We start from the raw sequence: 27,802 nt of genomic DNA, 5'->3' as shown, positions 1-27,802 counted from the left end.
GCACCCACCCACTTTGAAATGTAAATGGGCTCTGCTCCAAGAGAAACATTTCTATATACAAGAAAAAATAAGAAAGTAAAGTTACTCTGAAAAGTGACTCTAACAATGTTCTGCCACATTGAGAGTGTCAAAGTGAATAATTGATTGACTGTGACACCACAATAGCTAGGACTATATACCAAAAGAGAAAGATCCCTTAGGACCAAAGTGCACATCTTTGTAATGGGAGCAGCTGTAATAAATCCAATCTGACAAGTATTCAGAGACTGAAGCAATGTTCCATCAAATATTTTTAAAGTCAGTCCCGCACAAGACAACCCAGCTTTGCCTGGAGATTTATTAGACATTTAGCTGGTGCGCATGTGATCACTTGTTAAAGTGAAGGGGAAAGAAAAATAAGTCAACAAATGAAAGATACCAGACTGCAACATAGTAAGAATTTAAGACTTACAGATGAACTTTCAAATTTAGTTAAACTTCAGTTAGTTTACCTTTTACTTTTGTAATGTCTGTTTTCTTGGTTTCATTCTTTCTGTATAACTTGGAGTCTGTTCCACTCAGAGTTCTTAAATGAACATTCCTAATTCATACAGATATACATTTGGGTAGAGGTGAAATTTCTAACATTACATGTAAATTACATGTGAAATTCAAATAAAGTGTAAGAGGATTCCCTTTTTCATCATAAAACAGTCTCATCCAAAACCAAGGAAGTCAATGGGAAAACTCCCATTTGTTTCAGTGGACTTTGGAACAGGGCTGAAATTTAGAATACAGTTCTTCATGAAGCTATATCCCACATAGAACAGTATACCCTGGCTTCCCAATTTTTAGGTTTTCATGTTTTAAAAACTCTTCTTAGGAGCCACAAAAGACCATAATAGTTTATTGGAAAATACCCATTCGATCATTGAGTCCACCCCCTTGCAAATATAGAGGATACACTTCCCTGGTAATGTAATATTATATATAATAAAATCTGATATTGAACTGATACTATGTGGATCTTAGCCAAAAGACCAAGAAAAACTGACAGAAGTACGATCATGCAACACTATCCTCAACACACTGAGCCTGTTTGATATTGGGTATACACAATAGAACTCTTAAGTGTATCTGTCAAAAGAGTCAGCATGACAAACAACGCCCTTGGCAAAAAAACAAAACAAAACAAAAACAACCCCAAAGCCTTGACAAGAAAAATACATATGTCTAGCATTAAGCAGTCATTTTAAATGCCAGATTGACTCCATAACTTCCCAAGGAGGCTGTCCGTCTACACTGATATAAGAAATACAAGGGAACAAGATTCATTACACTGCAGAGTTAAATGCAAAAACAAAAGTAAGAGTTAGAGAAACTAGGAAAGATACAGCTAAATACAATCCAACTCTGTGTGTGTGTGCTCGTGCGCGCATTATCCACAAAAGGCTGCTGAAACTGAACTTTCACCAAAAACTTAGAATTCTGTAAAATGGTGAAAAGGAGGAAAAAACAGCACATCGACTAACGGTCAAGAGATAAGGAAAGAGTCTTGTATTATTGTACTGTTTCTGAAAGGCAGTCCTTGAAAAGTAAAGGAGTTCAGAATGGAGTATTCCATGTAACCATAGCCACGGACACAGAATCATCCTAAATCTCTCACTCATCAACTTTCTAGTGCTGGTGGTACTCAGCACCAGTTATTATTGATATTAATACCATTGATATTAATACCATTAATATTAAGAAAAATGACAAATTGCTCACAGTGAACCTTTGAGGTATTTATACAACTTAGACGTGATATTTTGGGCCGGCTGAAGTTGCCGAAAATACTGCCATGAAATTTGGCAAATTTACTTGTGCAAACAAGTTTCATATCATTTGAGTCCCCAAAATTTAGGATTTAGTAATATTTAATGGACCCAAGTTTCTGATACTACTTCTACATACAGATGTGCTTCCAAATTTCACATCTAGCATGAAATTATTTTGCATTTTTTTGCATTACAAATTTAATTCTTAAGTCTAACAGGAGTCCTCGAAGGCCAATTTGGTTTGTGAAGGGAAAACAGGGAAGGACAGAATACCACAGAGAAAATCATATATGTAATTCTAATAGTGACATACACAGACTCAAATACAAATGAACAAAGAGAGAGATAAGGTTAGTGTGGGAATGAAAATGACCAGAATTCCATATGCTTTGCTTCCAACTCCAGAAGCATCACAGGGATCTACATCAGATCCCACACTAACCACACAGGGAGATATATAACTTCATAATAGAATTTTCTGCTATACAGCACAAAGGAAGGAAATTCAAGGATAAGTCCATAATGGCCATTATTGTTAATTATTGATTGAGAACCAGTAGACCAACTCTAAGTCAGCTTCAACATAAACAAAGTACAAGTAAATCTAATTATGTGGAATCTTGGATGCTTTTGTGACCTGGGCCTTGTCTACACTACGAAATTAGGTCGAATTTATAGAAGTCGGTTTTGTAGAAAGCGTTTTTATACAGTCGATTGTGTGTGTCCCCACACAAATGCTCTAAGTGCATGTAGTCAGCAGAGTGTGTCCACAGCACCGAGGCAACCGTTGACTTCCGGAGCGTTGCACTATAGGTAGCTATCCCACAGTTCCCGCAGTCTCCGCCGCCCATTTGAATTCTGGGTTGAAATCCCAGTGCCTGATGGGGCTAAAACATTGTCGCAGGTGGTTCTGGGTACATATCATCAGGCCCCCCTTCCCTCCCTCCCTCCATGAAGGCAAGGGCAGACAATCATTTTGCACCTTTTTTCTTGAGTTACCTGTGCAGACGCCATACCATGGCAAGCATGGAGCCCGCTCAGCTAACCGTCACCGTATGTCTTCTGGGTGTTGGCAGACGTGGTACTGCATTGCTACACAGCAACAGTTTATTGCCTTTTGGCAGCAGACAGTGCAGTATGACTGGTAGCCGTCGTCGACATAGTCCAGAGTGCTCTTTTAACCGACCTCAGTGAGGTCGGGGCGCCTGGGCAAACATGGGAGTGACTCAGCCAGGTCATTTCCCTTTTAAGTTTCATCTCATGACGATTCAGCCCTACCGGCAGTGCACTGTCTTTTAATCTGCAGCCAGCAAAAGATGATGGCCAGCAGTCATACTGCACTGTCTTCTGCTGAGCACCCAGGAGATGACGATGGCTAGCGGTCATACTGCACAGTCTGCTGCCAGCAAGATGTATAAAGACAGATGAAGTGGATCAAAACAAGAAATAGACCAGATTTGTTTTGTATTCATTTTCTCCTCCCTCCCTCTGTGAAATCAATGGCCTGCTAAACCCAGTTTTGAGTTCTATCCTTGAGGTTTTGGAGTGTTATCCTTGAGGGGGCCATTCAGTTTCTCACAAAGCCACCCCCTTTGTTGATTTTAATTCCCTGTAAGCCAACCCTGTAAGCCATGTTGTCAGTTGCCCCTCAATCATTTAGCGCCCTTTTCCCTGGATTGCCCGAGCAGGAGCAGACGCCACAGCACAGCAAGCATGGAGCCCATTCAGCTCACCACAGCAGTTATGACCATTGTAAACACCTCACGCATTATCGTGCAGAGTATGCAGAACCAGCACCTGAAAAACCAGGCGAGGAGGCGACAGCAGCGCGGTGATGGGGACATGAACACACTTTTCTCTAAAACCACATTCCCCCGCAATTTGGAGATCATGGTGTTAACGGGCAGGCTCATGTGGTGGAACACCGATTCTGGGCCCGGGAAACAAGCACAAAGTGGTGGGACCGCATAGTGTTGCGGGTCTGGGATGATTCCCAGTGGCTGCAAAACTTTCGCATGCGTAAGGGCACGTTCATGGAACTTTGTGACTTGCTTTCCCCTGCCCTGAAGCACAAGAATACCAAGATGAGAGCAGCCCTCACAGTTCACAAGCGAGTGGCAATAGCTCTGTGGAAGCTTGCAATGCCAGACAGCTACCGGTCAGTTGGTAATCAATTTGGAGTGGGCAAATCTACTGTGGGGGTTGCTGTGATGCAAGTAGCCAACGCAATCACTGAGCTGCTGCTATCAAAGGTAGTGACTCTGGGAAATGTGCAGGTCATACTAGATAGCTTTGCTGCAATGGGAATCCCTAACTATGGTGGGGCTATAGACGGAACCCATATCCCTATCTCGGGACCGGACCACCAGGGCAGCCAGTACATAAACCACAAGGGGTAATTTTCAATGGTGCTGCAAGCACTGGTGAATCACAAGGGACGTTTCAACAACATCAAAGACGGATGGTTGGGAAAGGTTCATGATGCTCGCATCTTCAGGAACTCTGGTCTGTTTAAACGGCTGCAGGAAGGGATTTACTTCCCAGACCAGAAAATAACTGTTGGGGATGTTGAAATGCCTATAGTTATCCTTGGGGACCCAGCCTACCCCTTAATGCCCTGGCTCATGAAGCCGTACACAGGCACCCGGGACAGTAGTCAGGAGCTGTTCAACTATAGGCTGAGCAAGCGCAGAATGGTGGTAGAGTGTGCATTTGGACGTTTAAAGGGTCACTGGCGCAGTTTACTGACTCGCTCAGAACTCAGCGAAACCAATATTCCCATTGTTATTGCTGCTTGTTGTGTGCTCTACAATCTCTGTGAGAGTAAGAGGGAGACGTTTATGGTGGGGTGGGAGGTTGATGCAAATCGCCTGGCCGCTGAATACGCGCAGCCAGACACCAGTGCAGTTAGAAGAGCACAACAGGAAGCGGTGCGCATCAGAGAAGCTTTGAAAACCAGTTTCATGGTTTTCATGCCAGCCTTCTGTTGCTTGGGCTGTCCACTGGGGTGGAGTGGTTGGGTGCCCGGAGCCTCCCCCCCACGTTTTTGGAGATCTGGGTGAGGAGGCTATGGGACTTGGGGAGGAGCGAGGGCGGTTAAGCAAGGGCTGCAGCGGCAGTTTGTGATCCTGCTGCCGTTCATGAACCTCCACCAGACGCCGGAGCATGTCCGTTTGATCCCGCAGTATTCCCAGCGTTTCCTCATGCCTCCTCTGATCTTCCTGCTGCCACCTCGCCTCACGTTCATCGGCCACCGTCCTGTACTCTGCTATTGTGTCCCTCCACACAGCTCTGTCAGTGCCGGATGACTGCATGAGCTCAAAGAACATTTCATCGTGCATGCATTTTTTTCGCCGCCTTATCTGAGATAGCCTTTGGGACGGAGGAGGGAGGCTTGAAACATTTGCAGCTGCTGGAGAAAAAAAAGGGAGTGAAGTATTTAAAAAGATACATTTTACAGAACAATGGCTATACTCTTTCACGGTGAACAACACTATTCACATTACATAGCACATGTGATTTTGGTACAAGGTCGCATTTTGCATCTTATATTGAGTGCCTGCAGCTTTGGTGTTAGAGATCACACATGCAGGGCTGGGCAACAGAATTCGGCTTGCAGGCGGCCATGGTAAGCCATAGTCTTTTGGCTTCTGCAACCTTCATAACAGCAGCCCCCTCCTTTCCCATACCAAGCAAAGCCCGTTGAGTTGGCCATTTACTGCTGCAGTTTTCCTGTTAACGTGCAGCAGCAGAAACCAAACTAACCCCCTCCCCCCATCCAATTCTCTGGGATGATCGCTTTACCCCTCCCACCACCGCGTGGCTAACTGCGGGAAGATCCCTGCTAGCCAAACGCGACAGCTCAGCGCCAATGCCCCCCCCCACACTGCGTGGCTAACTGCAGGGAGGATTTATTTTAAGCCACAGGCAAACAGCTCAGTAGGAACAGCCACCTCTGAATGTTGCCTTAATCAAATTCCCCTATTTCAACCAGGTTACCATGAACGATATCACTCTCCTGAGGATAACACAGAGAGATAAAGAACGGATGTTGCTTGAATGCCAGCAAACACCAGGACCATACGCTGCCAGGCTTTGTCATGCAACGATACCAGATTACTTGCTACTAGCATGGCGTGGTAAAGTGTCCTACCATGGAGGACGGAATAAGGCTGCTCTCCCCAGAAACCTTCTGCAAAGGCTTTTAGAGTACCTCCAGGAGAGCTTCATGGAGATGTCCCTGGAGGATTTCTGCTCCATCCCCAGACACGTTAACAGACTTTTCCAGTAGCAGTACTGGCCACAAATGCATCCCAAGTCCTCAGGGCTACTTAATCATTAAAAAAAACGCTTGCTTTTATGACACATATTATATTTTAAAAAAGGTACACTCACCAGAGGTCCCTTCTCTGGCTCCGTTGGGTTGGGAGGGTATTTCAGTCAGGGTGATAAAAAGATCCTGGCTGTCGGGGAGAACGGTGTGCTGTGTGCTCTCCCCAAGCTAGTCCTCCTCCTCCTCAATCTTCCCCATCTGCAAAATCCTCAGCCATGGTGGCGAGTACCCCATCCTCGGAGTCCACGGACTGGGGTGGGGTAGTAGTGGCAGCCCCCCCTAGAATTGCATGCAGCTCAGCGTAGAAGCGGCATGTCTGGGGCTCTGTCCCAGAGCATCCGTTTGATTCTTTGGTTTTCTGGTACGCTTGTCTGAGCTCCTTAAGTTTCATGCGGCACTGTGTTGCGTCCTTGATGTATCCTCTGTCCCTCATGGCCTCGGAGATTTTTTGAAATGTTTTGGCATTTCGTCTTTTGGAACATAGTTCTGATAGCATGGATTCCTCTCCCCATACAGCGATCAGATCCAGTACTTCCCGTTCAGTCCATGCTGGAGCTCTTTTTCGATTCTGGGACTGCATGGTCACCTGTGCTGATGAGCTCACCTGGCCAAACAGGAAATGAGATTCAAAAGTTCCTGGGGCTTTTCCTGTACACCTGGCCAGTGCATCCGAGTTCAAAGTGCTGTCCAGAGCGGTCACAATGGTGCACTGTGGGATAGCTCCGGGAGGCCAATATCTTCTAATTACGTCCACACTAACCCTAATTCGAAACGGCAATGTCGATTTTAGCGCTAATCCCCTCGTTGGGGAGGAGTACAGAAATTTACTTTAAGAGCCCTTTATGTCGAAAAAATGGCTTCATTATGTGGACGGGTGCAGGGTTAATTCGAATTTAACTCTGCTAAATCAGACAAACTCGTAGTGTAGACCAGGCCCAGATCCCCCACCAAGCCAAATGGGTTTCTAACACCATGCAATCCCTGTTCAATCTTAACTTATGTTTTCTTCAGTTAGGGAAATAACAGGAGTCTTCTTCCCCATCTAATACATTTGGTGATGGATTTCTGTTCCAACAAGTAGTTTCAGTGACCTCCAGGCCGGGCACTGAGGCAGCATTTGAGAGAGGGGACAGAAAATTTCAAAATCTTCTTTCTGTTATCCTTCTACCCTCTTTCTGCTATTTCTGCAGAAAGCTGGGCACAGAGTCATTTCCAGAGGATGTGACTTGAAATTAGCTCTGCTACTCTTACGTGATTTTCATTTCCGGGTTGGCTGAGACAACCAATACTGACCAATCCAAAATCCCATCTCAAAATCTTAATCAAAGCTGTTGTAAGATCTGGGGTTTTTTGTTGTTGAAAAATCTAAATTTTCAATGAGTTGCTTTGTTTCAGACACATTTTTGAAATCTCACAAACAAGCATTTTTGTAGAGGGAAATTCTTTACAATTTTTTTTATGCATCTGAAATGATAATGGACCAACAGATATAGCAACTTCATCCAACTGATTTATACAAGTGACTTATGGCAAGTCAGACATACAACTATGAGTGATACTGATCAAATTAGTTAATGACAATCTGGAGTAATTACATATATAATCACTCAATATTCTCAAATATGAACATACAACTGTGGCATTTTGCAGCAATAACTGTGTTATTACACATTACATAATAATTAAAGGCTAAGCTTCTAAATCTTTTTGCTTTCTGGTGCACAAAAAAATTAAGAACCACCAGAGGAAGAAGAAGAAAAGGAGTACTTGTGGCACCTTAGAGACTAACCAATTTAGGAAGCTAATGGAGGTGAAGGGAAAGGAAAAGGCACTGGTGTATTTATGTTTTACAGAATTCAAGATAGTGCAGTGATGGGCATTAGTCCAAAATCCTAGGATGGATTCAGAGGACTTGTGTAGTGTAAGGAAGAATATTATTTATATTACATATAAATTAGATACTGGAGATGACTATATTGATTCTAAAGAGGAAAGTGAAGTGGCCTGATTTGCAAAAGGACCAATGAAAGGGATAATCAAAATTGGTTATGATAAATGGATACATATGCTTATGATATGTATAACTTGATTTATCTCAGCTAGTACAGCATGCTGCACATTTTTTATGAAATACAGATGAACGCTATATCCAAATAGAAGAAAACAAACACAAAGAAAAGGAAAACTTGGGTTTGTAGAGACACGTATTTAAAAGAAAGTTCTAGCTTTCAGTCATACTTGAAAATGTGAAAAGATTTCACAGCCCATGCTTACTGCCAGGACTCGAAAGCATGCTGGGAAACTGTAGATTCAAATGTCTGAAATTAATTTTAAATATTATTTCCTAATACATGGTGGCCTTGTTTTCGGCCCATGTTTAATAAAAGAACAGTGAAAATGAAATATTGATGAAGATGAAATATTTCTTTATACCTCTTGTTGGGTAGCGTAAGGCTTAGCAAGTCTCAAACCAGTGAAGTCAGCTAGAGTTGCTCAGACATAACTTGGAACAGAACTCAGTCCTACCCAGGACTTCACAGAATCACAGAACTGGAAGGGTCCTCGAGGGGTCATCTAGTCCAGTCCCCTGCACTCAAGACAGGACTAAGTATTATCTAGACCATCCCTGACAGGCGTTTGTCCAACCTGCTCTTAAAAATCCCCAATGATGGAGATTCCACAACCTCAATAGGCAATTTATTCCAGCACTTAGCTATTCTGACAGTTAGGAAGTTTTTCCTAATGTCCAACCTAAACTGCCTTTGCTTCAATTTAAGCCCATTACTTCTTGTCCTATCTTAAGGATACCAATTTTTCTCCCTCCTCCTTGTAACAACCTTTTATGTACTTGAAAACTGTTATGTCCGCTCTCAGTCTTCTCTTCTCCAGACTAAACAAACCCAATTTTTTCAATCATCCCTCATAGGTCGTGTTTTCTAGACCTTTAATCATTTCTGTTGCTCTTCTCCAGACTTTCTCCAATTTGTCTACATCTTTCCTGAAATGTGGCGCCCAGAACTGGACACAGTACTCCAGCTAAGGCCTAATCAGCGTGGAGTAGAGCGGAAGAATTACTTCTTGTGTCTTGCTTACGACACTCCTGCTAATACATCCCAGAACGATGTTTGCTTTTGTTGCAACAGTGTTACACTGTTGACTCAGATTTAGTTTGTGATCCACTATGACCCCCAGATCCCTTTCTGCAGTACTCCTTCCTAGGCAGTCATTTCCCATTTTGTATGTGTGCAACTGATTGTTCTTTCCTAAGTGGAGTACTTTGCATTTATCCTTATTGAATTTCATCCTATTTACTTCAGACCATTTCTCCTGTTTATCCAGATCATTTTGAATTTTAATCCTATCCTCCAAAGCACTTGAAACCCCTCCCAGCTTGGTATCGTCCGCAAACTTTATAAAAGCGTACTCTCCATGCCACTATCTAAATCATTGATGAAGACACCTCACTTAACATACCCTTCTAGCTTGACTGTGAATCACTGATAACTATTCTCTGGGAACATTTCCGAACCAGTTTTCCACTCACCTGATAGTAGCTCCATCTAGGTTGTATTTCCCTAGTTTGTTTATGAGACGGTCATGCGAGACAGTATGAAAAGCTTTATTAAGTCAAGATATACCACACCTATCACTTACCCCCTATCCATAAAGCTTGTTACCCTGTCAAAGAAAGCTATCAGGTTGGTTTAGGGTGACCAGATGTCCTGATTTTACTGTCAGATTTTTAGGTCTTTGTCCTGCATCGGTCGGGACACCATTTGTCCCGATATTGCGGCTTTGGCTGCTCCGGTCCTTTTTTTGTGTGTGGTTTTGTTTTTGTTTTTTTGCTTCCCCCATGTATCCCGATATTTTGTTTCATCTGGTCACCCTAGGTTGGTTTGACACGATTTGCTCTTGACAAATCCATGCTGACTGTTACTTATCACCTTATTACCTTCTAGATGTTTGCAAATTGATTTCTTAATTATTTGATCCATTATCTTTCCGGGTACACAAGTTAAGCTGACTGGTCTGTAATTCCCCAGGTTGTCCTTATTTTCCTTTTTATAGATGGGCACTACATTTGCCCTTTTCTAGTCTTCTGGAATGTCTCCCATCTTCCATGACTTTTCAAAGATAATTGCTAATGGCTCAGATATCTCCTCAGACAGCTCCTTGGGTATTCTAGGATGCATTTCATCAGACCCTGGTGATTTGAAGACATCTAACTTCTTTAAGTAATTTTTGACTTCTTCTTTCCCTATTTTAGACTCTGATCCTACCTCATTGTTACTGGCATTTACTATATTAGACGTCCAATTGCCACCATCCTTCTTGGTGAAAACCAAACCAAAGAAGTCATTAAGCACCTCTGCCATTTCCACATTTTCTGTTATTGTCTTTCCCCCTTCATTGAGTAATGGGCCTACTTTGTCCTTGGTCTTCCTCTTGCTTCTAACGTATTTGTAGAATGTTTTCTTGTTCAATATGTCCTCCGAGTTTAATGGCCTTGCTTGTGTTTGACATTCTGTTCATAAAAAGTTAAGACAAAACCCTGAATATTGTCAATTAATTTCTGCTTTTCAGGTTGGCATCCTAGTGACTACTGAGGCTTGCAGAGTTGCCAGGCAACAAAAACCTTCTTACTGCCACCCAGCAGCAGCTGGAACCAGCTTGTGCTCCCCTACCCACAACTCACTGTGGACACAGACCACAGGAAGTCCCACCTCAAGGAGTTCAACAAGCAGCAGCCACATGGCATCTGATTGATTCCCCCTCTATATAACCCCAATGGCTATTCCAAGAAGCGTCCAGGCAATAAGGCAGATCATTAGCTAGCTGCCACAACCACTGTGCATTCTCTGTTCCTGACCTCCCAGTATTGACCTCAGCTCTGACTTGGACCTTGAGTCCCACCTGAATGCCACAATACCCACATAGACCTTCATACACAGTACTGACCATCAGCCTGATCGCCAACCTGTCTCCAGCTCCAACTGACCCTGATGTTGACTCTGAACTGCCTACCAACCTCCTGCCACTAGTCCTGCCCACCTTCACCCAGGATCCTGACATGCAGTAGAGAAATTGCTACAGTAAATTATGTACTTTTTTGGTATGTGGATAATATAGGGCACAACATGCAAGCACTTAGACATGTGATTAATGTTATTCAATAGGACTATTCATGTCAGTTATTCACCTGCATATGTATTTATAGGTTCAAAACTTAAAGCTATATTGTGCTACTTGTTGTTCCCTTTTTATGCAAAGGATTTTTTATTTTCCCTATACTATGCTAACATTTTATACATTGCAGTTTGGCGTTCCTCACTTACATCAACCTTTGCACCTATTGCTTTTCTACAGTTCTCTTACGCATTACAGCATGTGACAGAATGTGGAAAGTCTTTATTCTCCACCTACTTGAGATAAATGAGGTGGCTATTTGAAAATGTAAGATTAAACAGGGTACTAGTGAAATAAAATATGTAATTTGTTCAAAAATGTTGAATATCTATTTTATAGGTCTTTCATGTTTTTGTAGTCAACAACATGGAGGAGGAATACATGTAAGTTATGAACATGCTCTGTACAAACTGGCCCCAAAGATTTTAGGATTAAAATCTTGCAGAAAAATTAATAAATAAAAATAATCATCACCATAAACAAATATTAATAAGGAACTAATTTTCTTAGTTTTCACTTCACTGAATAATTATACCTTTTGGCTGTTATGAATAATTTATTATACATTTATTATTCATTTTGCAGGCAGTTTGTATGTAGCTCTGAAAGTCCATGCATTTATTATACTATTGCTCCAAATTACTCTGGGGCACATTTTGCCTGGTAAGTGACTTCTATGCAAACGGTCTTTTCCTCCCAGCCTACGGATGGTTTACTCAGTGTCTTACTCAGTTAACAAAAGCGTATGAAAAAAGGCCAAATATTTTTAATTTATTTAAGTCTGCCTCTCCAAGTACCATTCAATAATTCATTAAAGTACTGAAACTCCACTTCCTTTACATTTTGGGAGCTATAGACTAACTACTGTATGTATTGATCTTTACAGTGATTACATTTTTGAGGCATTTAAAACTGAATTCTGGTAAAGACAATATCCTTTTTCCAACAGTGGATTTAATAGGATATATAGCATAAATCTGAAACTATTTTGAGCAATCCTGCTGAAAAAAAAGTGCTCTGCAGAGAATTTTTGCATTAGTTTACATAGATAATGTACAGCATCATTTCAAGCACAGAAACTTGAATCAGTTTCAATATTCTATTTTCAGCCAGAATGAATACACTCATTAGAACCATTTAATACCATTTGTCTATTGAAAACCCCATTTGCTACAAAATTTTACTGTATGCAATTACTAAACAGAAAATTGCTCTCTTTCTGCAGTACAGACAGTTTGAGTTCTACTTTTAATCCAAAACAAAAGAGTTACTATGCAAGTATACAAGAGGAATAAAAACATTCTTCTACTTTAAAGCTAGCATACATATTTATAAACAGGCCATATTCTGTATTAGAACATAAGTAAACAAGTCTCAACCATAAGAGAACTGCTGTATAAACAGAACTTGGACAAGAGAGTCTCTGAAACATTGTATTTAAAGTTTTCATGTATAAATTCTCTATTTATGGTTCCAAATTGTGTCAAATTAACAAATTTATACCTGCAATTTGTTTTGTTGAATTTATTATTCGATTTAAGCTACATATGCCAAAATATGCTCCTCCAAAGCATTGAGGTGTCCTTGATAAAAATTAAAATACCGCTCAAAAAAATTACAAACAAAACCCAATCAGAACAGCAGCACTTTTCCTTCCTCCATCCACTCCTCATTTTCTCAACAGGCAAAAAAATCCCAGTAAAACAGCTTCTGCCCTCCAAAGATGTCCAGTTGAGCAGACAAGCTTGGCAACATATCCATAAGATCAACAAATTCAGACTGAGGTTGTTGACTTTTGTAGCAACTACCCAAAAACACAACAAGTAAAGGTTATGTTCATTGCATGCCTAGATGTGCAAGAGACACTGTTTACAAGAGCTGCTATTCAGGCACCTTCATGCAGGATGAAGTGGCTCTGAAACCCAGTGCCTGATTCCCTAACACAGGATGTAGGAAGGAAGGCAGTAGATGAGGCCAATCCAAACTGGGGAAAGAGAACTCAAATATCTCTTCCCTCACTGTAATACCATTTGCCAGTAGAATATCCTCAACATGCTATTACCCAGGATTTTGGCTGACTGAGACAAGCATCTTGCCTTCTGAGGCCCAACCTCAGTCTGCCACTCACACTGAAATAGACTCCCACGTAGGGAAACTTTATACCTTTGAAGCCCCCTTACGAAGCTAAATACTAAGTAGACATGGTTTTGCCTACCATTCCAAACCAATCAGATGAAAAGAGTCTTGTTCAGAGCAGCACAGTCCTGCTGTTCTTAATTACTGAATATGTAATAAAAACTAGATTTTATAAACAACAAGACAGCAAACAAGTTGAAAAGTTAGGAAGCATTATTGCTGCTGGGAAAGGGTGTGGAGTGGTACTCATCCTAAATAAAAGTTCCAGGTATGTTAGAATCTTCAAGTTTGGAAGACTGCTACCTCTAAATGTTCCCTCTTGCCTCTACTGATTGTGAAATGGACTAGAGTCCCAGTTTGCTAAGATAATGATTGCACAAATAAACATCTGATCTTATAAATATTTGTTACTTCATGCCTTGGCATGTGCTTAAATTGGTTAGAAATTATGACTCTAGGGGCCCCTCCCAGGCCAAACTAGTTGCAGAATCAGGGCCCTTATGCCAACTGAACTACATGAAAACATGTTAATTCAAAGCCACATTTCTTGAAAAAAGGCAAAGCATGCATCTCCCAATCCTGAAGCATACATGCTGAAAAATCATAATGAAGATTAAGCTTGAAAACTGAAGGAGCATAAAAATTCTACTTACATAAAAAAGTGTATATTCTCAAACAACACCACCACCACGAATGCACCCAAATCTGATATAAGACAGCAAAGCTGTATATGGTAATGAGGAGGACAAGATAGGGCAAGAAAAAATTGATCAAGATTAGTACCAAAAGTCTGACAACTGGAGCATTATGAGGAAGAGTGTTCCAGTGCAAATCCATAACATACTAGAGATCAATCCTGCTCCTTGCTTAGACCCCTCCTTTTGTGCTTTTCCCAGCTAAATGGGCACCTGATGATTCCCCCATGCTGGGGGTATCCTCAGCTGGTAATTAGCCCCTCGTAGCATAGGCGACAGGTCAAGACAAGAAGGGGCAAGAGAACACTGTGTTCCAGAAAACTCCCAGCCAACAATAGCTCAAACCAATAAAACTCAGAGTAGCCAATGGATACAGAGCATAAAGCTACCTTGCCCCCACCCGTAGGTGTGCAGAACCCATAGCAGGCCACTGCAGGATCAGAATGATTTGGATACAACATATATACCCAGAAATAATATTTATTAATTACAATAGTAAATTATCTCAGATTAGAACTAAAAATTCTGATATCAAACCTAAATTCCTGATTCTTCTCCAAAACATGATTATTTGTTGTTTCACAGTACCAACAATACACTAGGCTCTGCATTAACTCAAAAGCTACAGAACCATCCACTGCAAGGGATGCAGGGATGTTTCAAGACGCAGTTCAAGGTTCAGTTTTGCATAAAGGAAGGAAGCCGCATTATCTGTGCCAAGAAAAGATGTATACATTTCCCTGATTCTGCTCTGAAACTGCAAGGGAAAATGTAACATCTGAAGTCCAACTTATGCTGGACAAGAGAAACAGATGGTACTAAGCTTGCTGATGGTACTAAGCTTGCCATTGGAACACCAATTTTCCACCACCCCTGAACAATCTGCCATCAGATAGATAAAATAATTTTAAAATCTAGTCTTGTGTTGGTTGCAAAAGAAGCAGAGAGTAACAGCATATGCCTCTCATAACCTGGCAAGGGCTTGAAATCTGAGACTGCCTTAAAATCTTTTATCAGCTGCAGAGCTAAGAGATGGCCTGGTTAGCAAATTCCATCCCTGCACTGATTGTGTAAACAAATACTCCAGTACTCTCATCTTCCACAGAGCCAGCTGGGCTTCTTCACAGGCAACATGCAGCTCATTCTCCTCTATCTCCCAGCTGGGAGTGTCCCTACCAGGTAGCTACTGTTGAAACAGATTGGTTGCAGAAGACTTTGGGTGGAGAGAGAAGCCAAGCAATCACCAGCCACTAACCCATCTCAACAGGGAGAGCCCCCGCAGACTCCATATCTAGAGGAAGAGGAGAGTTTGCCAGCCTCACCACTTGCTTATATTCAGTTACATGAAGGTATATTTTAAGTCAGGGAGGTCTTATGATCATAGTGGGGTTTATTTAGTAACTATCTTCTCCTTTTTACCCAATTCCTAGCACAACTTTTAATTTAACAGTATTCCTTTTCCCTGATGCAGTATGTTTCTTTTTGAGAGAGAATAGTTTCAGATTCTTTTTAATTCTACAAGCCCTAGAAATCATAGGTTGTAAAGATTAATTTATTCACACAGCAACTAGGCAGCAACAATGTGCATTAAGAGTCCAATACAACTCCAGCAGCCAACAAGCTAAAGGCTGACACCTGCCATCAGTCCAAGGAGCACAGGGAACCCAGAGCCCACTAGTCCTAAACTGAGGCAGAGAGTCATTTAGGAAGGACTAAGGCTGCATTAATATTTGGACAGTGCCTCCTACACACTGGTGAACCCTCCTTTAAAGAGAGTTGCAGGTGAGGCCCTGAAACAGAATTTCAAAGAAATGCTGGTGTGCCGGCACAGAGCATCCAGTGGATTGTCCAATATTCACAGAAATCTAGATGGATCCACAATGGCTGGGGTTAGCACCTGCTACTTATTCTAGGGTGGAGGATGGCATCAAATTTCCTAAGCAAATGCTTTGTGGGTGAACTCCATGATGAAAAAACATGAGTTTTCCTCAAGGGTCTTTTCCGAAGACATTTTCCACAGGACAGCTAATATTTCCCATACACTCTAAATATAATATTAATCTATCAAACACAGCAACTATTCAATTTTTTCCATTAACAATCTAAAAGGAAGAGAAAAATGACAGAGTACATATGCTCTAGGATTTTAGAGCAGCACATGACCATGACTGTAGTACCCAAGAATAGGCAAATATCAGGACATATATGCAAGCTGAGTCAATTTTAATAAATATTTGTGGGGAAGAAAAACACATTTCAAGGTAGGAAAAAGTCAACACTGGGACTTTTTTGATGGGAAAGAGAAACATTTTCTGAACTGGTATTAGTAACAAAACAAAGGAAAAGGTCTTACAAATACTCTTATGCTAACAGTACCTCTTTAAGGACCAGATTCTGATCTCTTTACCCATGGCAAATAATACCTTACTCCATAAAACACAATGCTAAAAAAGAGTAAGGTGCTATTCAACATGAGTAAAGGTATTAGACATGGTATAAACAGCCATGTCTGTTGATTTGTTAATGAAGTCTAAATCCTTCAACTTGAAGCAAGATTTTTATGTCTACATAATAGTGCAAGTGTCTGTATGAATGCTACCTGAACTCAGCAATCATTTTAATGAAATCAGAAATATTATCTGCAAAAACTCCTGCTAGGCACACTGTACTTCCAATGGTTTATTAGAAAGGATAGTTGGCTCTCTCTAGAGATCACTTTTAAAATTAATACTTTTTATGTTCTAAATAATGTAGGACAGCCAAATAGCAAAGAAATTGGAAAACGTATAAGTGACATGTTTTCTTATAAAAAATAATTTTCAAATAGATTTTTTTTCCTTGAAGCAATCCTGCTATCTATCCCTCCTTTTTAACTCACAGGGAAATGCTTGTAAATATTCAAGTCATTCATTCTCACACTTTAAACAAGCAGCTTTTCTAGATAAATACTAAAAGTACATTAGCAGCATCTTCTGAATATGGTTGAATTTTAATCTTACAAGCAATTTCTAAACAAACATAAAATGGATACCATATTGACCAAAACGAGCTTCATCATAGTGAGAAACTAATATTTCTTGAGTTTGGCATTAGAAATAAATGAACATATCATCCACATGTTTAACATCTGAACCTCCCAGCACGCTAAACTATTATACAATACAGACTAACTGTAGCATTTCTCAACTTTCACAATCTCTCCCCAAGCAGGTCAGCATGCAGAGGGATTACATAGACACACCAATGTAAAAGATGACTGGCAACGCAATGGATGTACTAACCTCAATTATATTTTCTTATCCTCTCATCCAAAAACACCTCCTTAAGGCCTTGACATAATTTGGTCCTGTCTGGGTATATATGGAGAAAGACAACTTCATTGATCATTTTTTGCAAGTTGGTAAAACATTCTTATTTAATTCAATGATTAATTTAGCATCACTGAAAATGAGCTAATGTATATGACTGTCTCTACATGCATCTTGTCCCTTCACATAACACAAGAACCAGCGTTCATCCAATGGAATTAGTAGGCAACAGGTTTATAACAAACATAAGGCACTACTTCATCACATAATCCCCAGTCAACCTGTGGAACTCACTGCCAGGGGATGTTATGAAGGCCAAAAGTATAACTGGGTTCAAAAAAGAATTAGATAAATTCATGGAGGATAGGTCAATCCATGGCTTTTAGCCAAGATAGTTGGGTGCAACCCCCTGCTCCAAGTGTCCCTAGACTTCTGATTGCCAGAAGCAACAGCTGGGTGACAAGATAGACCTCGAGATTTTCATGGTTCTGTTAATTCCTCAGAAACATCTGGCATCTGGCCATTATCAGAAGACAGGATGTGCTAGACTGACTGTTGGTCTGACCCCATGTGGCTATTCATGTTCTTAAAGCTACACTGCCCACTTGGCAGGAGCCCTATGGATGCACCTAATTTACATGCATATTATATTATTTACATGTATATATGTGTATACACACACAAATAAATTAACAAAATTATCTTATTTTTTCACATCATCCCCGAAAAGATGGACAGAAACTGACTAAGTTCTCCAGCATCTGAAACCTGCAGCTGATCAGCTTCATCTTCATCCTTGCATTCACAGGGAATAGACAATGAGGGTTTTATCATAGAATCGTAGGACTGGAAGGGACCTTCAGAGGTCTTCTAGTACAGTACCCTGCCTCATGGCAGGACTAAATATTATCTAAACCATACCTGACGTGTTTGTCTATCCTGTTCTTAAAAACCTCCAGTGACTGAGATTCCACAACCTCCCTACATAGTTTTCTCCAGTGCTTAACAGTTAGGAAGTTTTTCCTGATGTCCAACCTAAACTGCCCTTGTTGTAATTTAAGCTTTTCCTTCTTGTCCTATCTTCAGAGATTAAACAGAACAATTTTTCTCCCTCCTTCTTGTAACAGCCTCTTATGTACTTGAAAACGTATGTCCCCTCTCAGTCTTCTCTTCTCCAGACTAAAGAAAACCAATTTTTTCAATCTTTCTTCATTGTCATTTTCTAGATCTTCCATCATTTTTGTTGCTGTTCTCTGGACTTGTCCACTTCTTTCCTGAAATGTGGCGCCCAGAACTGGACACGATACTCCAGCTGAGGCCTAATCTGCACTTCTGATATTTAACTTGTGATCCACTATGACCCCAGAATCCCTTTCCACACTACTTCTTCCTTGGCAGTCATTTCCCATTTTGTATGTGTGCAACCGATTGTTCCTTCCTAAACCGAGTACTTTTTATTTGTCCTTATTGCATTTCATCCTATTTACTTCAGATCATTTCTCCAGTTTGTCCACATCATTTTGAATTTGATTACCTGTTCTGTTCATTCCCTCTGAAGCATCTGGCATTGGCCACTGTTAGAAGACAGGATACTGGGCTAGATGGACCTTTGGTCTGACCCAGTGTGGCCATTCTTTTGTTAATCCTATCCTCCAAAGCACTTGCAACCCCTCCCAGCCTGGTATTATCCATAAACTTTGTAAGTTTGCCATTATCTAAATCACTGGTGAGGATACTGAACAGAACCGGACCCTGAACTGAATCCTGTGGGACCCCACTCGATATGCCCTTCCAGCTTGACTGTGGACCACTGATAATTACTTTCTGAGAATGGTTTTCCAAGGAGTTATGCACCCATTTTATGGAGCTCCATCTTGGATGTATTTCCCTAGTTTGTTTATGATAAGGTCATGGAAGACAGTATCAAAAGCCTTAATAAAGTCAAGATATACCACATCTACCACTTCCTCCCATCCAGAAGGCTTGTTAGCCCGTCAAAGAAAGGTATTAGGTTGGCTTGACATGGTTATTTATCACCTTATTACCTTCTAGGTGTCTGCAAATTGATTTCTTAATTATCTGCTCCATTATCTTGACTCAACACTAAACATCTGGCACTCAGGCTGCATGTTAGGCACCCCAGGCTTTTGCAGGAAACTTAATTCAAGCTTCTTTAAAACACTTCAGGAATATATATGATCACATTTTATAACAATTTAAACTTTGTCACAGTATGAATTTCAGCAAAAGAAGAAGAGAAGAGCAGTAGAGAGAAAACAGAATCAAAAGCATTTTCTTAGAATTCAGAATGAGTGGTCAACTACCAATGACATTTGAAATTTTTTGTGGAGTGTGGTTCAAATACTCTGAGCCATCATCAGGATTATTTTCTTTCCCAACAACAGCAGCGTGTCTCTGGATCAAGACATGGGGGGGGAAGAAAAGGAGGGTGGGCGGGGAAATACACACCCTCAACACTGTGAAGAAGGGTTTCAGAGTAACAGCCGTGTTAGTCTGTATTCGTAAAAAGAAAAAAGAAAAGGAGTACTTGTGGCACCTAAGAGACTAACCAGTTTATTTGAGCATGAGCTTTCGTGAGCTACAGCTCACTTCATCGGATGCATAGCATATTGTGGAAACTGCAGAAGACATTATATACACACAGAGACCATGAAACAAAACTTCCTCCCACCCCACTGTCCTGCTCGTAACAGCTTATCTAAAGTGATCATCAAGGGAGGGCCATTTCCAGCACAAATCCAGGTTTTCTCACCCTTCCCCCCGCCCCCCCCACAGACACACATACAAACTCACTCTCCTGCTGGTAATAGCCCATCCCTCTTTGAAACCTCTCTTTATAATGCGCATGATAATCAAGGTGGGTCATTTCCAGCACTAATCCAGGTTTTCTCACCCCCCCACACACACACCCCCCTCCAAAAACCACACACACAAACTCACTCTCCTGCTGGCAATAGCTCATCTTACAATGTGCACAGCAATAATCCAAGTTTAACCAGAACGTCTTGGGGGGGGGGGGGGGGGGGGGTTGTGGGGAAAAAAAAAAAACAAAAAAAACAAGGGGAGATAGGCTACCTTGCATAATGACTTAGCCACTCCCAGTCTCTATTCAAGCCCAAATTAATAGTATCCAATTTGCAAATGAATTCCAATTCAGCAGTTTCTCGCTGGAGTCTGGATTTGAAGTTTTTTTGCTTTAAGATAGCGACCCTCATGTCTGTGATTGCGTGACCAGAGAGATTGAAGTGTTCTCCGACTGGTTTATGAATGTTATAATTCTTAACATCTGATTTGTGTCCATTTATTCTTTTACGTAGAGACTGTCCAGTTTGACCAATGTACATGGCAGAGGGGCATTGCTGGCACATGATGGCATATATCACATTGGTGGATGTGCAGGTGAACGAGCCTCTGATAGTGTGGCTGATGTTGTTAGGCCCTGTGATGGTGTTCCCTGAATAGATATGTGGGCACAGTTGGCAACGGGGTTTGTTGCAAGGATAGGTTCCTGGGTTAGTGGTTCTGTTGTGTGGTATGTGGTTGTTGGTGAGTATTCGCTTCAGGTTGGGGGGCTGTCTGTAGGCAAGGACTGGCCTTTCACCCAAGATTTGTGAGAGTGTTGGGTCATCCTTCAGGATAGGTTGTAGATCCTTAATAATGCGTTGGAGGGGTTTTAGTTGGGGGCTGAAGGTGACGGCTAGTGGCGTTCTGTTATTTTCTTTGTTAGGCCTGTCCTGTAGTAGGTGACTTCTGGGAACTCTTCTGGCTCTATCAATCTGTTTCTTCACTTCTGCAGGTGGGTATTGTAGTTGTAAGAATGCTTGATAGAGATCTTGTAGGTGTTTGTCTCTGTCTGAGGGGTTGGAGCAAATGCGGTTGTATCGCAGAGCTTGGCTGTAGACGATGGATCGTGTGGTGTGGTCAGGGTGCTTCCGCCGACGTGCACGGGCTGAAATTGTGGAAAAGCAGCATCACTTGCCCCATAACCTCAGCCGTGCAGAACACAATGCCATCCACAGCCTCAGAAACAACTCTGACATCATAATCAAAAAGGCTGACAAAGGAGGTGCTGTTGTCATCATGAATAGGTCGGAATATGAACAAGAGGCTGCTCGGCAGCTCTCCAACACCACTTTCTACAAGCCATTACCCTCTGATCCCACTGAGAGTTACCAAAAGCATCTACAGCATTTGCTCAAGAAACTTCCTGAAAAAGCACAAGATCAAATCCTCACACACACACCCCTGGAACCCCGACCTGGGATATTCTATCTACTACCCAAGATCCATAAACCTGGAAATCCTGGGCGCCCCATCATCTCAGGCATTGGCACCCTGACAGCAGGATTGTCCGGCTATGTAGACTCACTCCTCAGGCCCTACGCTACCAGCACTCCCAGCTACCTTCGAGACACCACTGACTTCCTGAGGAAACTACAATCCATTGGTGATCTTCCTGATAACACCATCCTGGCCACTATGGATGTAGAAGCCCTCTACACCAACATTCCACACAAAGATGGACTACAAGCCATCAAGAACACTATCCCCGATAATGTCACGGCTAACCTGGTGGCTGAACTTTGTGACTTTGTCCTTACCCATAACTATTTTACATTTGGGGACAATGTATACCTTCAGATCAGCGGCACTGCTATGGGTACCCGCATGGCCCCACAGTATGCCAACATTTTTATGGCTGATTTAGAACAACGCTTCCTCAGCTCTCGTCCCCTAACGCCCCTACTTTACTTGCGCTATATTGATGACATCTTCATCATCTGGACCCATGGAAAAGAAGCCCTTGAGGAATTCCACCATGATTTCAACAATTTCCATCCCACCATCAACCTCAGCCTGGTCCAGTCCACACAAGAGATCCACTTCCTGGACACTACAGTGCTAATAAACGATGGTCACATCAACACCACCCTATACCGGAAACCTACTGACCGCTATTCCTACCTACATGCCTCCAGCTTTCACCCTGACCACACCACACGATCCATCGTCTACAGCCAAGCTCTGCGATACAACCGCATTTGCTCCAACCCCTCAGACAGAGACAAACACCTACAAGATCTCTATCAAGCATTCTTACAACTACAATACCCACCTGCGGAAGTGAAGAAACAGATTGATAGAGCCAGAAGAGTTCCCAGAAGTCACCTACTACAGGACAGGCCTAACAAAGAAAATAACAGAACGCCACTAGCCGTCACTTTCAGCCCCCAACTAAAACCCCTCCAACGCATTATTAAGGATCTACAACCTATCCTGAAGGATGACCCAACACTCTCACAAGTCTTGGGAGAAAGGCCAGTCCTTGCCTACAGACAGCCCCCCAACCTGAAGCGAATACTCACCAACAACTACATACCACACAACAGAACCACTAACCCAGGAACCTATCCTTGCAACAAACCCCGTTGCCAACTGTGCCCACATATCTATTCAGGGAACACCATCACAGGGCCTAACAACATCAGCCACACTATCAGAGGCTCGTTCACCTGCACATCCACCAATGTGATATATGCCATCATGTGCCAGCAACGCCCCTCTGCCATGTACATTGGTCAAACTGGACAGTCTCTACGTAAAAGAATAAATGGACACAAATCAGATGTTAAGAATTATAACATTCATAAACCAGTCGGAGAACACTTCAATCTCTCTGGTCACGCAATCACAGACATGAGGGTCGCTATCTTAAAGCAAAAAAACTTCAAATCCAGACTCCAGCGAGAAACTGCTGAATTGGAATTCATTTGCAAATTGGATACTATTAATTTGGGCTTGAATAGAGACTGGGAGTGGCTAAGTCATTATGCAAGGTAGCCTATCTCCCCTTGTTTTTTTTGTTTTTGTTTTTCCCCACAACCCCCCCCCCCCCCCCCAAGACGTTCTGGTTAAACTTGGATTATTGCTGTGCACATTGTAAGATGAGCTATTGCCAGCAGGAGAGTGAGTTTGTGTGTGTGGTTTTTGGAGGGGGGTGTGTGTGTGGGGGGGGGGGTGAGAAAACCTGGATTAGTGCTGGAAGTGACCCACCTTGATTATCATGCACATTATAAAGAGAGGTTTCAAAGAGGGATGGGCTATTACCAGCAGGAGAGTGAGTTTGTATGTGTGTCTGTGGGGGGGGCGGGGGGAAGGGTGAGAAAACCTGGATTTGTGCTGGAAATGGCCCTCCCTTGATGATCACTTTAGATAAGCTGTTACGAGCAGGACAGTGGGGTGGGAGGAAGTTTTGTTTCATGGTCTCTGTGTGTATATAATGTCTTCTGCAGTTTCCACAATATGCTATGCATCCGATGAAGTGAGCTGTAGCTCACGAAAGCTCATGCTCAAATAAACTGGTTAGTCTCTAAGGTGCCACAAGTACTCCTTTTCTTTTTTCTTTTTAAGATACCTGTAAATAGCGTGGGCGATTCCGCCCACCATTCCACTCAATGAACGTATGCCCCAGAGTGAGCGTGAGATGGGAGACGCGAATCTGCTGTTCCCTCAGTCAGTCTCAGTTCCCGCGTGCCTCTCATCGTGTGAGCATCTCGCCACGCTGAGTGTGATTCTAGTGTTTAAAGATACTTATTTTTCGTGCAACATGGCCCCTAAACGCAAGCCAACTACTTCATCTGGTGCTCAACCGAAGAATCAGCGATCTGTTCCAATGCTGGAGGAAAAACTGGCTGTGTTCAACTTACTGAGAGACGATATGTCGGTCTCCAATGTGGCGCGTAAATATGGCCACAACGAATCTAGCATCCGTGCCATCAAGATTCGAGAGAGAGAAATTCATCAAGCTGTGGCATCAAGTGCTTCAATAACTGCTAAGGTGACAAGCCAGGTGGTGATAAGACATTAGTGAAGACTGAAAAGGCATTAAACTTATGGCTGGAAGACATGAACCATAAACGTGTGCCTATCGATGGCAACACGTTGCGAGAAAAGGCTCTTAGCCTCTACGCGCTGTTCAAACCTGCCACTGAAGAGGGACAGCCTTCTGATGAGAAGGAATTCAAAGCCAGCCAAGGTTGGCTTAACAGTTTTAGGAACCGCTTCAACCTCAAAAACATGCAGACTACTGATGAAGCTGCATCTGACAATGAAGAGGCAGCAAAAGCCTATCCCAAACAATTAAAGAAAATCATAGAAGAAAAGGGCTATCTTCCTGAACCAGTTTTTAATGCTGATGAGTCTGGGCTCTTCTGGAAAAGAAATGCCCAACCGCACTTACATTTTGAAATCGGAAAGGCAAGCCCCTGGCCTCAAAGCATCTAAAGACCGTGTGACTGTGTTGTTTTATGGCAATGCGGCTGGGCATTTTAATAAAGCCAGGCTTGCTCTACAGGGCTGCAAATCCCCGTGCCCTAAAAGGCAAGAACAAAAATCTCCTGCCTGTGTTGGGCAATCAAATAAAAAGGCTTGGGTGACGGCAGCATTATTTCTGGATTGGTTCCACAAGTGTTTCATTCCAGAGGTCAAGCGGTACCTCGAAGAGAAAGGACTTGACTTTAAAGTGTTGCTGATCGTAGACAATGCTCCTAGCCACCCTGCGGCACTCCGGTTTATGCATAACGACATTGAAGTTGTCTTTCTCCCCCCCCCCCCAATACCACCTCCATCCTCTCGACCAAGGCGTGATTTGCTGTTTCAAGGCCACGTACATGAGGCTTACGTTCTCATGGATACGTAGCGCTATGGATGCTGATCCCAATCTTAATGTGATGGAGAGTTGGAAATCCTTCAACATTGCCGATTGCATCACTTATATTAAACAGGCAATGGATGCAATCAAGCCTGAAACAGTCAATGCATGTTGGCAAAACCTATGGAAAGAATGTGTGAATGATTTTAAGGGTTTCCTGACTATTGACAAAGAAGTGAAACACATTGTTCAGGTGGCCAGGCAAGTGGGTGGTGATGGCTTCGTCGACATCCTTGGGGAAGAATTGAAGAATTAACTGAGAGCCACAGAGAAACATTGACTAACGAAGAGTTAGAGGAACTGATAAAATCGTCTGCAGAAGACTAAGGTGATGATGACGAACAGGAAGAGCCAGCAAGTTGGAATCTTCATAAATTTGCTGAAGTGTTCCAAGCAGCGAAACACTTGAATGATTTAATTTCTTAATACGATCCCTCTATGGAGCGAAGCCTCAAAATCACATGTTGTATTATGGACGATTTGAAACCGTATCAAGAAATGTTTGAGCAGCTCAAGAGAGAACAGCGACAGTTGCCAATCACCATGTTTTTCAAGGAAAAACAACCAGCAGCAGATGAGCCTACACAGTCAACTTCTTGAGCTGAACCAGAACCAACCACTTCGTCTACGACTTGCTGTCCATCACCCAAGCTCTCCATCACTTCTGTCTCCCAGTTCGACATCAAGCCCTGACGACCCCCTGTAATTATGCCCCTGTAATTAAAAATACAGTACTGTAAAATTATATTTTGCATATGTACTCTTTATGTACTGTACATTACTGTATACATTAAACACTTATGCATATTACTGTACAGGGTTGTATACATAAAACCATGTACAGTATACTGTACTTTATGGGTGATTTAAGGGATTTTCAAGGGTAATTTTGACTATATGCGACTTTCGCCTTATGAGCTGACTTTAGAACCTAACCCCCACGTAAGATGCGACTCTGCTGTAGTCTCCTTCTAGTCTGGGTCCAGCAATCACTCACACCCCCTGTAGTTACTGTCCTTTGTTCCAGTTTCTTTCAGGTATCCTTGGAGGTGGAGAGGCTCTCTCTTGAGCCAGCTGAACCCAAAATGGAGGGGTCTCCCACAGGCTTAAATAGACTTTCTTTTGTGGGTGGAGACCCCTCCTCTCTCTTATGCAAAATCAGTTCCAAGATGGAGTTTTGGAGTCACATGGGCAAGTCGCGTGTCCATGCATGACTCAGTTTTTACAGGCAGCAGCCATTGCTTACATACTACCTTGAACGTCCTCAGGTAGATTTCTTATGTGGATTGGAGCCTTCCAAGATCCATTGTGTGTTAAGTGCTTCTTGACTGGGCACTTAACTTGCAAATTCCTTTCTAAAGAAGCTGACCAAATACTAAGGTTTATTTAAAATCAAACAAGTATACAGCCAACATTCATAACTTCAAATACGATGACACATGCATACAAATAGGATGAATAGATTCAGTAGATCATAACCTTTACAGAGATATGTTACATGGCATATGTAGCATAAAACATATTCCAGTTATGTCATATATATACATTCATAAGCATATTTCCATAAAGCCTTATGGGGGGCACCGTCACAATGAGTTTCATGAATTTTCAAATGTAACATTCTGTTGTGGATCACACTTGCTTTCTCTGAGGTCTCAGAAGATGTAATCTCATTTCAGTAGTTGCAGGTGTCTTGAAGAGCAGATTTTTGCATGCTACTTTTTTTTGAAAAGGTATGCATCTGTTTACTAACTTTGTCATTTAAGTGGAACATGCAAAGCAAGGCTCAATTTTTTTTTATCAGCCATCTACTATCCATAGACCATAAGAAAGGTGGTGGGCTGGGCCACCAACAAAGTCTAGGGACAGTGCCTTGGTGTGAAGCCGATACTCCACAGTTTTCTTAGGGGGTAGCTGCAGAGTGGGGGAAAAACTAGTATAATTATGGTCAGTTTCACTGGTACCTACAGGGTTTGATAAGCAGCAGTAAAACTGGCTAGAGACTTCAGCTTCACTTTGCTACCACTTGGGAAAGCCTTGAACATCAGCAGATAAACTGGAGGTATATGTTGATTAAAATCAGAGTGCCTCCGTTCATTCATTTCACATGTGGAGATTTATTTTTTCAGCCAAGTATGCTGAAATATATTTATTTTTAAAGGAAAGCTTAAATTCTGTGGAAACTGATGGTTTAGATTAGCACTCTCCCAGAGAGGGTTTCCTTCTTCACAGTAAAAAGAAAAAAGAAAAGGAGTACTTGTGTGTATGCATCCGATGAAGTGAGCTGTAGCTCACGAAAGCTCATGCTCAAATAAACTGGTTAGTCTCTAAGGTGCCACAAGTACTCCTTTTCTTTTTTCTTTTTACGAATACAGACTAACACGGCTGTTACTCTGATACAGGTATCTTGTTATTTTTCTTTTTTTGCTGAGTGTATATAGTTGAATTGGCATAAAAGTTAAATGCGTGTATGATGCAACTCTGTAGTCTGTAAAAGGAAGCTTATTGGAATTCCTCTGAGGGTGAGGTTTTATCTGTATTCAGTTTTCTTAGACATAGACTTGAGTGTTCTATTTTATTTTGCTTGGTAATTCACTTTGTTCTGTCTGTTA

The 27,802-nt window shown here is 42.0% G+C and overlaps 2 protein-coding genes across 12 annotated transcripts in view; both read right to left on the bottom strand.

Moving 5' to 3' along the window:
• Window positions 1-27,802, bottom strand: part of PTPRM (protein tyrosine phosphatase receptor type M) — a 720,827-nt gene that overhangs the window by 610,542 nt on the left and 82,483 nt on the right. The window lies entirely within an intron of this gene.
• On the bottom strand, window positions 472-25,873 carry LOC141983473 (uncharacterized). Its single transcript, XM_074946683.1, is given in 5 exon segments — window positions 472-580; window positions 4,842-5,211; window positions 6,189-6,319; window positions 6,321-6,736; window positions 25,775-25,873. Coding segments are annotated over 5 exon segments (1,125 nt in total).

This window comes from Natator depressus, chromosome 2, assembly GCF_965152275.1.
Source record: "Natator depressus isolate rNatDep1 chromosome 2, rNatDep2.hap1, whole genome shotgun sequence".
Lineage (NCBI taxonomy): Eukaryota > Metazoa > Chordata > Testudines > Cheloniidae > Natator > Natator depressus.
The sequence above is the reverse complement of the archived record's forward strand: the minus strand, read 5'-3'. Positions and strand labels throughout refer to the sequence as shown.